At 48.7% G+C, this 12,190-nt stretch overlaps 1 protein-coding gene across 8 annotated transcripts in view; it reads right to left on the bottom strand.

Annotated features, from left to right (window-relative positions):
* Positions 1-12,190, bottom strand: part of ZMYM3 (zinc finger MYM-type containing 3) — a 33,415-nt gene that overhangs the window by 15,218 nt on the left and 6,007 nt on the right. For 7 of the 8 annotated variants that reach the window (XM_055727071.1, XM_055727077.1, XM_055727070.1 and 4 more), the window contains 8 exons: positions 7,140-8,033; positions 6,100-6,143; positions 5,632-5,704; positions 4,527-4,818; positions 3,908-4,085; positions 3,258-3,470; positions 2,514-2,664; positions 1,844-1,959 (listed from right to left, as the gene is read on the bottom strand). In XM_055727071.1, the coding sequence (XP_055583046.1) occupies positions 1,844-1,959; positions 2,514-2,664; positions 3,258-3,470; positions 3,908-4,085; positions 4,527-4,818; positions 5,632-5,704; positions 6,100-6,143; positions 7,140-8,019 (1,947 nt within the window). In that variant the 5' untranslated portion in view covers positions 8,020-8,033. Of the gene's footprint in view, positions 1-1,843; positions 1,960-2,513; positions 2,665-3,257; positions 3,471-3,907; positions 4,086-4,526; positions 4,819-5,631; positions 5,705-6,099; positions 6,144-7,139; positions 11,500-12,190 lie in introns of those variants that run through there. The other variant, XM_055727073.1, reaches the window with a different exon arrangement.

The following is a 12,190-nucleotide window of genomic DNA, read 5'->3' as shown; positions in this document are numbered from 1 at the left end:
GGGATTTGATGGATGGACTGTTTGGTGGATGAGGAATTGGTTGGATGGTCACATCTGGAGGGCAGCGGTCAATGGCTCAATGTCCAGATGGAGACTGGTGACAAGTGGTGTCCCTCAGGTACTGTTTAATATCTTCATCAATGACTTAAGACAGTGGGGATCAAGTGCACCCTCAGCAAGTTTGCAGATGACACCAAGCTGAGTGGTGCTGCTGACATGCCTTGAGGGATAGGATGCCATCCAGAGAGAACTGGACAAGCTTGAGAAATGGGCCCATGTGAACCTCATGAAGTCCAACAAGGTCCTGCATCTGGGTCAGGGTAACCCCCTCTACCAATACAGGCTGGGGGATGAAGCTAGACATGAGCCAGCAACGTGTGCTCACAGCCCAGAGAGCCAACTGTATGCTGGGCTACCCAAAAAGAAGCGTGGCCAGCAGGTCGAGGGAGGTGATTCTGCCCCTCTGCTCTGGTGGGACCCCACCTGCAGTACTGTGTTCAGCTCTGTGGTCCTCAGCACAGGAAAGACATGGACCTGCTGGTGCCGGTCCAGAGGGGGGCCACAAAAGTGATCAGAGGGCTGGAGCGCCTCTCCTGTGAAGACAGGCTGAGAGAGTTGGGGTTGCTCACCCTGGAGAAGAGAGGGCTCCGGGGAGACCTTACTGCGGCCTTTCAGTAATTAAAGGGGGCTTATAAGAAAGACGGGGACAGACTTTCTAGCAGGGTCTGTAGCAATAGGAGAAGGAGTAATGGTTTTAAACTAAAAGATGGCAGATATAGACTAGATACAAGGAAGAGATTTTTTATGAGGGTGGTGAGGCACTGGAACAGGTTGCCCAGAGACGTGGTAGATGCCCCATCCCTGGAAGTGTTCAAGGTCAGGTTGGATGGGGCTCTCAGTGTCCTGATCTAGTTGAAAATGTCCCTGCTTACTGCAGGGGGGTTGGACTAGATAGCCTTTAAAGGTCCCTTCCAACCCAAACTATTCTATGATTCGGGTCTTACGAAGTCTGCAACTGTAAAAACTCTAGTTACCCTACCAACACCATTTGTGATCTCAGTGAAGGATTACATTAAGATTTTTTTTAAAAAAACAACCCACCCAAAAAAAACTCAACACAAAACCACAAGAAAAAAAAAACAATAACCAAACCTAAATGCTGCAACTGGCAGTAACCAACTCTCTACTTCTAGATTCTCTAAGTTTTTTCAGTTGCCCAAGGCATGTCCTGGCCTAAGTTTCACAGGTCTTTCTGGCTGTTGCTATGTTCTTTGATGACTGCACAAACCCAGTATTTTTCCAGTTGCCTTTGAATATCACAAACGTTTCACATGTGCTGAAACTTAACGACAGAAGATTAAAACCCACCAATCAAGTGTTTGAGGATTATTAAACATGATATATCCAGGCCTGCTGGTTGTAAAGTTTTAGACAGCCCATCCTACAAGACTTATGTTCCTTGGTGACACCTGGCTCAGAGGGCAGGTGTCACCCCACTAGCAGAGCAGGTGCTCACTGTGCTTTGTTAGCTTACTTGTACTTTTGCTTGTGCCCTCATAAGGCCACTGCATCCCAAACCACTTGTGCAGCACAGCTCTGCGCTGCACTCCTGCTGGGCATAACCTGATAGACAGGAGTGAATTACAACCACCTTATCCCAGCGAAGGGGGAGATAAGGCCAAAACTGAGCTATTGGCAATTACAGTCACTGCAGCTCTTGTGCTCCAGCAGAGACTTTCTTATGGACCCTCCCTGAGGAGCTTGAGGAAGGTGGAGCCTCTGCTACGTGTGAAAAGAGGCATGAGCTCTACGGCACAGCCCACCATGAAGGATATTTCAGTACCTGGAATTTGGTCCAGCAGCTGGGGCTGCAGAACTGGTAGACAACCCGGTCTGTCTTGTTGTAATAGCAGGGTTCAGACAAACTCTTTCTGCAGAAGCTGCAGGGTCTAGGGGGACCTGATGAAACAGACAGGAATTGGTGAGGGCAGCAGCACAGGACGTGGGTCTGGATTCTGAGGATGGCATGCAAACTACTCCTTCGTCCTCAGTCTGCCAAGCCATTATCAAAAAGCAAGGGACAAGAACACCAGGAAACTAAAAGCATCAGATTCTGCTAGGACAGAAATATTAAACACTGATGGAGAGCAGAATTGTCCAGGGAAGTGACCCCGCCTCTACAGGAATTTGGACAAAACAGGCTGCAATACTTGCACCAGAGACCATACCCGTTCCTAGACACCACTGTACTCCATGTAATGGAAAGGGCAATGCCAGCACTGTACAGCACTACAACTGCTTTCTGAGTTCTCAAGAACAGCACTGTACACTAACCCTCAGTATTAAGATGTCTACATGCTGCAAAGGTTCCTCTCTCCTTCCATTGTCTCACTGGCTCCTCCCCAGGCAAGCAACATGCCTCCTTTCCAGTCTCATCCACAAACAATAAATAGTACGAAGGAAGGAGTTAAGAGTGGAGAGGTGACCGATTCCCTGCACGTAGGCGCTCTTACCAATCAAGCCTGACTGCTTCACTTTGTGGGAGGTAGTGCAGCAAATGGAGCAGAACAGGCCCATCTTGCCACTGCGGTCCACGTTAGGCAGCATGTCGAAGTTCTTACACAGCGTCTTGCACCACATGCAAGGGTAGACCCGAGTGTTCTTCTGCAAACACAAAGAACAGAGTTGCCAGAGAGACCATCACAGCTAGTAAGGTCCAACTCTCTTATCCCACTCCACTACTGTATCCACCACAGGACAGCTCTCCTGCAGGGAACACCTGATACCGGAGCCAGGATTGCAGTCTGGAGGTTCAGGTGGTAGTAGCAAAAAAGGCTGCCTTCAGCACCTCAGCTTCTCATTTCTAGGGTAGCCTGGCAGGAATACAGAGCTTGGCAGTCCCATCAAGACAGTTAAATGAAGCCGGCTCATCACAGAGAACATATCCAGCCAAGCTTTGGGGAGACACCCAGAAGAAGCCAGCCCTTGCTAACTGCATATACCAGTGCTGCTGCACAGTCCAGCTTACCCAGTGCCTGACCTGTGCTTGGGTCCAAGATGGGCCCCATGCAGAATGAATAAATTCTGTTTACCTGCTTTAAAGTTTCTCCACAGGAATCTCTTAAATGTTTTGTCAGCAGTAAAAGGCCAAGGGGATTCAAGTCATCTGCTATTGCATAAAGTGCCCTGTGCCACACCGTGCAAAGAGGCTGTGTGCCCATGGAGATCCCCCACCCTAGGCAGCTGACTCCACACACCTTCTTGTAACTGTTGAGACAGGCAGAGTTGCAGAAGCGTTTTTGCTGGCCTTCGTGGAAGAGGTACTCCAGAGGCAAGCCCTTGTTATAGATGTAAAGTCCACAATTGTCACAGCAATTGGTTTTCAGCCCCTTGGTGGCCCGGAACTTGGTGAAGCAGGCGTCGCTGCAGATGCGGTGAACCACATTCCCATTGCTGACCTCATGCTGGATCTGCAGAGACAACATTGCTGTCACTCCCCCCAAACCACGAGGTGCCTCCTCCCGACGCACGTGCACCACTACTACCACAGTCCTGGGGATAACAGGCTGTGACACTAAAACCCAGGTATGTGCCATATGGGAAGCTGGTGTGGACTCAGGCTGGCCTCCCTCGCCAGAAGACAGCAGAGCAATTGGGAGAGTGGAATGGCAGGAAGCAATGACCTTCAGGGAGGGGAGAAGCAGAAACCTTCCTTCTTTTGCTGGAATAAGGGCTGGCTCACAGTAACAAGGAAGGACCTGGGAGCGAGCCTAAGACGGCTCAGGGGCTGAGGCCTCACACCACAGAAGAACTTGGCAAATGCCTTGCAATGTTCCCAGGCAGGGCCAAGTGCTGCTGGTCACAAGCACCTCACCCAGGACATGGGAAGGACAAGGGATTTGTTTACCTCGCCAGGTTTGTGGCAGACGCTGCAGTGGCTGGTGTCCGAGGCATCTGCGGACTGAGGTGCTGGTCTATGCTGCTGGGCCTCATAGAGGGAGAGGCAGACAGAGGTGCAGAACTCATGGAAAGAGGCACCTGAACCGATCTGGGCAACCACAGAGTCCTTGGTGTTCCAGATCTCCCTGGGGATCAGGATGGGATGTGTTAGTGCAGGGACACACCAGTCCTGGCATGAAGGAATAGGATGGCACACTGCAATGCACAGGACTTTCTGGTGTCCCAAAAGGGTGGCAAGAACTGTCTCACAGCAGCTTCTGTCTTGGCCCAGAGGGGCAGTGCCTGAAGACAGACCATGCACGAGGTTGTTTGGAGAGGAGGTGGGGATATGGGGCATCGAGCCTGGGGACAGGCAGGGAAAGGTAATAATGTGAAGGGGGTGTAGGGAGCATGGGATATGCAGTGTGTGAAGGAAGACATGCAGCAGCAGCTGGCAGTTGGCAGGAATGATGTGGGTGAATCGGATGCATGGGGTCAAAGAGATGGGGACTGGCAGGCAGGGCCGTGGGGCAGGTGAATGGGTTCACAAGCACGGGAGCATTGAGGAAAGGTGAACGAACACACACTTTTTACAGAAGGTGCATATCTTCTTGCCAGGTGGTTTTTTTGAGAAGGTGGTGAGACAGGAGCTGGAACAGAAGAGCTGAGGGAGCCCTTTACGCTGGTAGGCAGTTTGCCCCTTCTGCAGTGGGGTTCGGCAGTTGGCACAAGTCATCTTGGTGACAGTAGAGCGGGCAGCTCGCTGAGCCATCTGAGTGCGTAAAGACATGCGAGTTGAGCGTCTGGTACGAAAAGGAACAAAATCCTCGTCGTTGGGATCATCCACCATTGCATCAGAGTCTTCATCAGAGACTGGAACTGCAAAGCAGCAGAGAAAGATGCACAGAAAACCCTCATGAGGAACTGAGACAGAAACCTCTGCCATGAGACACATGCTGGGGCTTTCTGGGGTCACCTTCCTAGAGTCCCTCTACATGTTCTGTACCTGGGAATAACAGAGGAACCCTTGAAAGATACTCTGTTGGAATTGGAGAAGAGTCGGGAGGTCTTTGAGCAAACTGGGCTTAAGTACAGTTCCTCTCTAGGAAGTCATGATTTGCCAAGGTTGAGCGGAAGCCCAAAGTGTGAACATTTACAGCAGAAAACCCACCAAGAACTGACAGACCTTAAAGAGAACAAGCTGGATCACCAGCCTCCAGCACAGGCAGGTAATGAAGGAGCAACACACAAATACTAGGGAAAGGCAGGGTGACACAACATCTCAAAGAACAGAGACTTCACGTACTTCTGCAGGAAAATCCCCCAAAATGCAACCTTCCTTCAGACAGCCTGCTGCCAAAGAGATAAAGGAAAAAAGTTCCTGGCTGAGGAGATGGAAGACGGATTTCCTGGGAACAGCCCCCGAGATTCATCCTGTTACTTGGTGCTTGCTGTCCATACACCACTGTAAAAACTCTACAACCATTCCTTCAACCTAAGTGCCCTGAGAAAGCAAGACACGTACCCCAGGATGATGACTCATGGGGTGAAGGGACTTGTCCTGTGTAAGAGGAAAGTCTGCCCAGAAGCTCCAGAGCTCCCACCGCACTCACACAACAAACCACCTGCCCACAACAGCCTGGGCCCTGCTCGCTGGCTGGAAACAGGCGCTGCCCAGCCCCAGTTACTCACTGCTCTCAGAGGAGTTCACAGTTTCAGGCCTGGCAGCTTCTGATCTTCTGGCTCGTTCACTTCTTTTCTGCTCCTAGAAGACATTCAGAAAATACTTAGGCTAACCACCTGCTAGGACAACCATGGATAAATATCCCAGGTCATGGTGACGTTCCAGCTTCTGGGATTTGCATTCCCAGTAACTCGGCTGAAAATGGATAAAACTCCATGGATACCTGACCGGAGTTGGCAAGATGGGGGAGAGGGGAAAGCAGGCTTATGAGAATGACATTCCGGCGGGGGGTAACAGGGATGCACTGAAACCACATTACAGTACTGTGGCAGTGCACAGGGATCACTGTCACAGGAGACATGGCAATCTCCTTCCCAGAGGGGTGACAAGACAGCCAGTGTCCCTCACGGAGTCTGACAACAACCAGCCACCCTCCATGCTCCTGCAGCGTATGTACTTGACTGCATTCTCCTCACCTTCTCAGCTGGCAGCTCGCTTCCCTTCCCAGGCAGGCCTTCTCCTGGAACACAAGCACAGAAGAAGCATGCATTTGACATCTTGCTTTTCTCCAACAGAAGAGGACAGGTGTTTTTCAAATGCAGCCACCCTTTGGGTCAGTCTGCACATGAAACCTCAAGACAGTCCTGGCTAACAAGCACAGTTCTGGTGGTGATCAGACACAGGACAGCTCCTAAACCCACCACCTGTAGTTAGAGATCCAAACATGCAGCTTAGGAGGAGTCCTGTCAAGGGAAGACCTCCCTGGATGGGGGAGGCATGCTGGGCAGCTACCTCCAGCTGCTTCTGACTTAAGACTGAGCATCCCTTGAATCGAGAGGGACTCTGCCTATTGGAAACACCTTCTCCTAGTGATCTGCAGTTCCAGCAAAGACTCCAGTGATGAAGAGTGTGAGCTAGGCTGATGCACAGCTGCAGCTTTATCAGGGAAGCTCCTAGCTGACGCAAGCATTGATAATCAAAGTTAAAGCTACAAAAGCCAGAGCAAGAGCTTGCATGCACCAAGGGGCACATTCCAGACAGTTATTCCCTGTAAGCAAGATACCTTCCCCAAATCTAGCCCATCAGTAGTGTTGACAATTTCCATAGCAGGGAATGACAGGAAAAGCTGGAGCACAAAACAGACCCCAGCTTCAGCAACATGCAGCAGGATGACCTCCTCAGCAAAAGGAAGCCAAGTTCTGCAGAGATAACTGTAGAGGAATGAAGCTGGGTTAATTAACATTGATAATATACAGCTGTGGGCTGGCTTCAGGGGCAGTGGGTTGGCCGATGTAGATAAGGTGCAGCTGTGGCTGGTTCTGTTAAGTGGTTGGGCAGCCAAGGAAGAGAGAAGAGGAAGAAGCAGAGAGAAGAGGAAAAGAAAGAGAGCACGCCCTGGGTGAGACTAGGAGAAGGCAGCAGAGGGACTGGCATGAAGAGTATGCTGGTATGAGATGGTAAAAGACCGTGTTGCAGCTTGATAGTTTTGAGAGTGCTGCGACAGATAACAACCTACCTGCTGGTGGTGAGGCTTCCTGTGCTTTCAGTACACTACTTTCTTTAAGCGAGTTTTTCCCACTATCATCCCCTTCCTCTGCCTGGTTTTCCTCTGTGGGCTCAGGGGGCAAAGCTGCAGAATTGTTGTCTGGGCTCAGTTCCACCTCTGCTTCCCCTGCCAGCCCTTCCCTCTGTGTGGGTGAGCTTTTCCTTGGTGCCTTCAACCTAGTCTTCTTTGTCTGTTTAAGAGTGAGTTGAGGGGGGGCCATTGGTGGACTTGAGGATTGTGCTGTGATTTCTTCTGTGGCTGGGGCACTGCTGAGGCTCCCAGAGTCAGGAATGGCCTGGGGGGGTAATTCAGGGGCATTGTCATCAGATAGTGCAGGAATAGCAGCAGCACCATCTTCCTTTAGGTCCCCAGAATCATTTTTTGGTGCATCTTCCCCTTCTTTCCATGTTTCTGGAACAAGGGCTTCTCTAGAGAGGGCTGAGTCCACCGGTCCATCCTCCACATCCTGGGAAGGATGTGCCTTATACAGCCCATCCAGACCCTCTGATTTATCTAGCTCCATCAAGTCAGCAGTTTTATCCAATTCATCTAAGACATCAGGTTTCTCCAGCATATCCAAGACACTAGGTTTATCTAGAACGAGGTCGTTCGATTTGTTTAGTTCAGGCAGGCTGTCTGCTTTCACTAGAAGGTCCAAGTCCGCATCTACAGTCATCTGTTTGGATGGATCCCAGTCAGGGGGCTGAAGAACTGAAACTTCCTGGGTAGAAGCTGTTTGGGAGCCCAGGAGATCTTCACCGAACTCCATGTCAGCAGGGAGATCACCAATAAGCGGTTTGTCAGGCAAGGACAGGGGCTCCAAAGATCCTGAAAATTCACTGGAATCCATTTAGAAGATGGCAACTGGAAATGAGAGAGAGACTTGCAAGTTAATGAAAAGCAGTCTAACACAGTGTGTGAATTGTCCACTCTTCTGAACACTGCTGGAGTAAAGCAAGACCCAGGACCAGTGCTAGGCATAACCGGGCTACCAGCAGGCCAACCACATCTACTCAGGAGGTTACAAAACTCTAAAGCCAAACAGCGGCAGCATGATGTGGTAGCTTGGTACAGCAGAGCTTTGGGAACTCCACAGCCTCCACACACCTCACCCCAGCACCGCAAACAGACTTGCTTATGCTGAATGACACAGTGGGGTATCAGAAACTACTTGAGTACCAGTTCAGGAGGCTTCACATGGCTGTTCTGCGGTACGTAATACCCCATTCCCTGCCTTCCTCTCTGTCTCACCAGACACAAATAATATGGTCTGTCCTTTCTCCTGATCTGTTCTCACGGAGCTAACACATTTCATTTTTGAAATATCTTTTCTCTTAAACAGGGAGGCAGAAAGAACTCCTTTACTCCTCTGTAGCCTGTGCCTTGAACAAGATACAAGATGACAAGATGCGTTAATTTTGGCAGAGGAGAGATACAAACTGTATTACACTGTATAACTACAGCTGCAGCATAGCCCCAAAATTACGTGGGCTAATGTTCTGTGTCTGAATAATTGGAAACGCCCAAGTCAGAACTATGAGGAATTCTGGAGAGTGGCAAAAAGAAAGGTGTAAAGCCCATGATGTTAAAAGTAGTCGTTAGAAGAGGAACAACAAGTAGCATAGTAGACTCAAGCATGCAATGCAGAGTTAGGGGGGAAAAAAACAGCGTGACTTTGTGGGGCACAGTCAGTGCACTTGCACAGGAAGATGTGACGCTGACTGCTAACATCAGAGGGACAAAGTTACAGCCCACCTCCTCATGGTCGACATTACTATAGGACAGAAAGGGCAAGACTCTGAGGTGATGCAACTAAGCATTTGTATGAATATTGGCTGGAAACTAATTATACCCCCACAAAGAGATAGCGGTTGAGAAAGCTGAAGGGGGAAAGGGAGAAGGAGCAGGAGTCTACAAGTGGTGAGGCAGAGTAAGAGCTGAAGTAGCATGACATCCCCAAAAGAGGCTGTAAGTAGACACTACAAGGAAGGCACTAGAATCAAAAGATATAGCACCAACCTATTCCGCCCTATCAGAGTCATTCTAATTCTAGATTTGGCACTGTTTTAAGCCCTGAAGCAGAAGATCCAGTATTCCTTTCTGTTGGGGCTTACTATGGGCATAACTCATCTATATCAGTGAAGGAGGAAGCCTGAAATAATTCCCCTGATGATGGCTGATTAATTCTTTCTTTATATCCTTCCCTCTGAAAGGATAACCCAGTCTCACTCATGAACGGTTTACTCAGAACTTAACAGGATGTATTTAGACAGAGAACTTCTGAAACTCATTTAAGCGGGAGTTTAGGGAATCATACCCTACAGCTGGAGTTCAAAGTCATTGCCTCCTTATTTTATCTAAAAGCACAGCGACATTTTCTGTTTCACAGTGGCAGATAAGCACTGTTCCCACAATCACAAACAGAAACTACAGAAGATGTAATCTTCAGAGACGCTCAGCAAGTTTCACCACTAAAGACTTTGGTGATTCTGTTCACTTTTTTTAGTCACAGAGGAGAGAAAGCTCCTACAATGAGCCAATTCCAGAGCAACAGAGGATCTAATACATGTTTTAGGGTGACTGACAGAAAGAACAAAGTTAAACAGAAATAAAGACATATGAAAGAAAGGTGCTAAGGATTTGAAGCAGGTGAGAACCTGCCCAAGATGATAAACACATTTTTTCTCCTACTAGGAATACAAACAATGCCTCCTTCTCGAGGATGTCCCCCACGCAGCCTTCCAGGCAGACAGCAGACCTTGCAACAACAAGCAGCAGAAAGGTTAAGCCACCCAGATGGATAAGGAAAGTTAATTTATAGGTATACTTAACAGGACTAGCATACTCCTCAAATTCATCTTCAGACACTTTGCACGAGTCTGCAATGAACCACGCAGGTGATACTCCTACAGTATTTACCACTTTCAGGTGGCCTAGTCTCTGCTTGGTAGAAATAGACCATGGGAATAATTCTGGAGCATAAGAAATCCATTTGGGCATTCCCTCCCAGAGGATAAGGCAAGCAACAATTCATCCATGAACTTGCCCGGCTACTCAGGCTTTCCAAATAGACCAAAAGCAACCAGTTTCAATAGCACGCACCTTAACGTTGCTTTCACACTTTGGGCACAACAGCATTATGATGCAAGGCAAGACTCTGACAAACTTAATGATGACAAGATTGACCAACAAAATGGTATTAAAAGAGAACAAGTCTTCTGGAGATTAAGTCAGCTCCAAACTATCAGTATGTGGTTGGGACAGATACACAGATCTTTCTGCAGACCACTCACTTGTACATTCCGGTTGGAAGCATGGCGCTTGCCCTGCGTGTTCATGGTCCTGCCCACTTTAATCAGCTCTCTCTGAATCACCCTGGCAGAACAGCTCACACGTTCTAGCAAATGACCCAAAACTTACAAAGCTAAGGATTGCTGCAGTCAATCGAACAAAAAGACCATATATTCGAACAACCTGTGCCTATTCACACAAAGAATGGATACCTGGGGAGAGAGTGTAAGAAATATAACTAATAGGACGTTCCTCTTCAGCACATCCTCCGACAGAGCGGCAATCAGCTGCTAAAGAACTGCTTGGCTTGAGCTGCACTGAGACCGGCACTGTTAAGACTCAGTAGTGGACAAATCCTCTATGTATCTGCCTAATCCCCCTTTGAACCAATTTGTACTTGGGGCTTCCAGAAATTCCAGGTGGCAATACATTCTGCAGCCTAACATCTAGTTTTTAAAAAGTATTTTCCTGCTGTTTATTTTAAACCTGCTGCAGCAGAGCTCCATGACAAGGCGATACGGAGCAGATGAGTGCTGATTTAAGATGTATTTATAAGAGTCTGGAAAAGCTGATGGAGTTAAGAGTTGAGGCAGGACCCAAGGAGGTGATGCTGACAAGCAGTTTGACTGAGAAAGCAAGAAATGTCCCTGTCCATCGCTGCAATTCTGTTTCCCTGACAATGAGGTCTGCTTTCAACTGCCAGATGATGAGGATGAAGAGAGCAGCCCTGAGAACAGGAGAGAATGATGCTTTCCAGCTCTACGGGTTGCTCTGAAGTCAAACTCTACCTGAGAAAATTAGAGCTGCCCAGCTGCATCAGGGTAAAAAACGCTACTTCTTCTGTTTGCTCCAAGCATTCAGATTCACCTGGGCTTTCTGCTGAGCTTCACAGTCAGTTAAGATGCCAACGGAATCTGCACTTTGCTGCTGCGGTAAAGGCTCTTCTCACTTTCTCCAACAGAAGAAAAATAGCTTATTGTTTCTGGCAGATGCTGAAATGATCCACAACAAGTCATCACCTTTTTTTTTATTCCAGGACCGTCTAATGCACAGCTCTGTCACCAGGCTCTGGTCTGCTTAAAATCATCCTCTTTCCCAGCCACATACCTGGCAGCAAGGAGAGTACACTGGAACAGACTTGGCCAAACAAAGAGGAGGCAGTGTGCTGAAATCCTGCACGTTACAGTAGATACAACTCTTCTATTGGACATTTGGGAATTCCTTAGTTAGGACTTGGCATCACGCTCTCCAGAGTATTCAGTAACAGGTATTCCTGGGAAGATCAAGTTCATGGACCAAAGTGCCCTGCACAAAAGCCTGAAGCAGAGTGCTTCTCAGGTAGCACGCAAGAGTCTCCAAAGAAGTGATGGGGTGGCTGAGGGCCCTCCCCGAGTGCGTAGGACTGACCACAGAATGCAACTTTGACCGCCAAATCCGACATGTGTGACCACCAGAGCTGCCCTGTCCTTTCTGCCAAAGAGAAGGCACATGGGTCTCCTCTCAGACCTGGAAGCTCAGAGTGAGACATCTCTGCCAGGACACTCAGGTACCCCAAGTGACTAGCTGGGACGTTACTTAGCTTATTAAAGACATCAGCGATGCTGTATCTGCACAGAACTTCCACATGTCAGTGTCCTCAGCTAACTACCAGCGGGGGAATACATGGCCTACCTACAAAAATAAGGAGCCACCATCAAATATTTAATTAAAATCAGACAGTAAGAAAAACC

This window comes from Falco cherrug, chromosome 15, assembly GCF_023634085.1.
Source record: "Falco cherrug isolate bFalChe1 chromosome 15, bFalChe1.pri, whole genome shotgun sequence".
NCBI classification, from domain to species: Eukaryota; Metazoa; Chordata; class Aves; order Falconiformes; family Falconidae; genus Falco; species Falco cherrug.
This window is presented reverse-complemented; position numbering and strand designations above follow the sequence as displayed.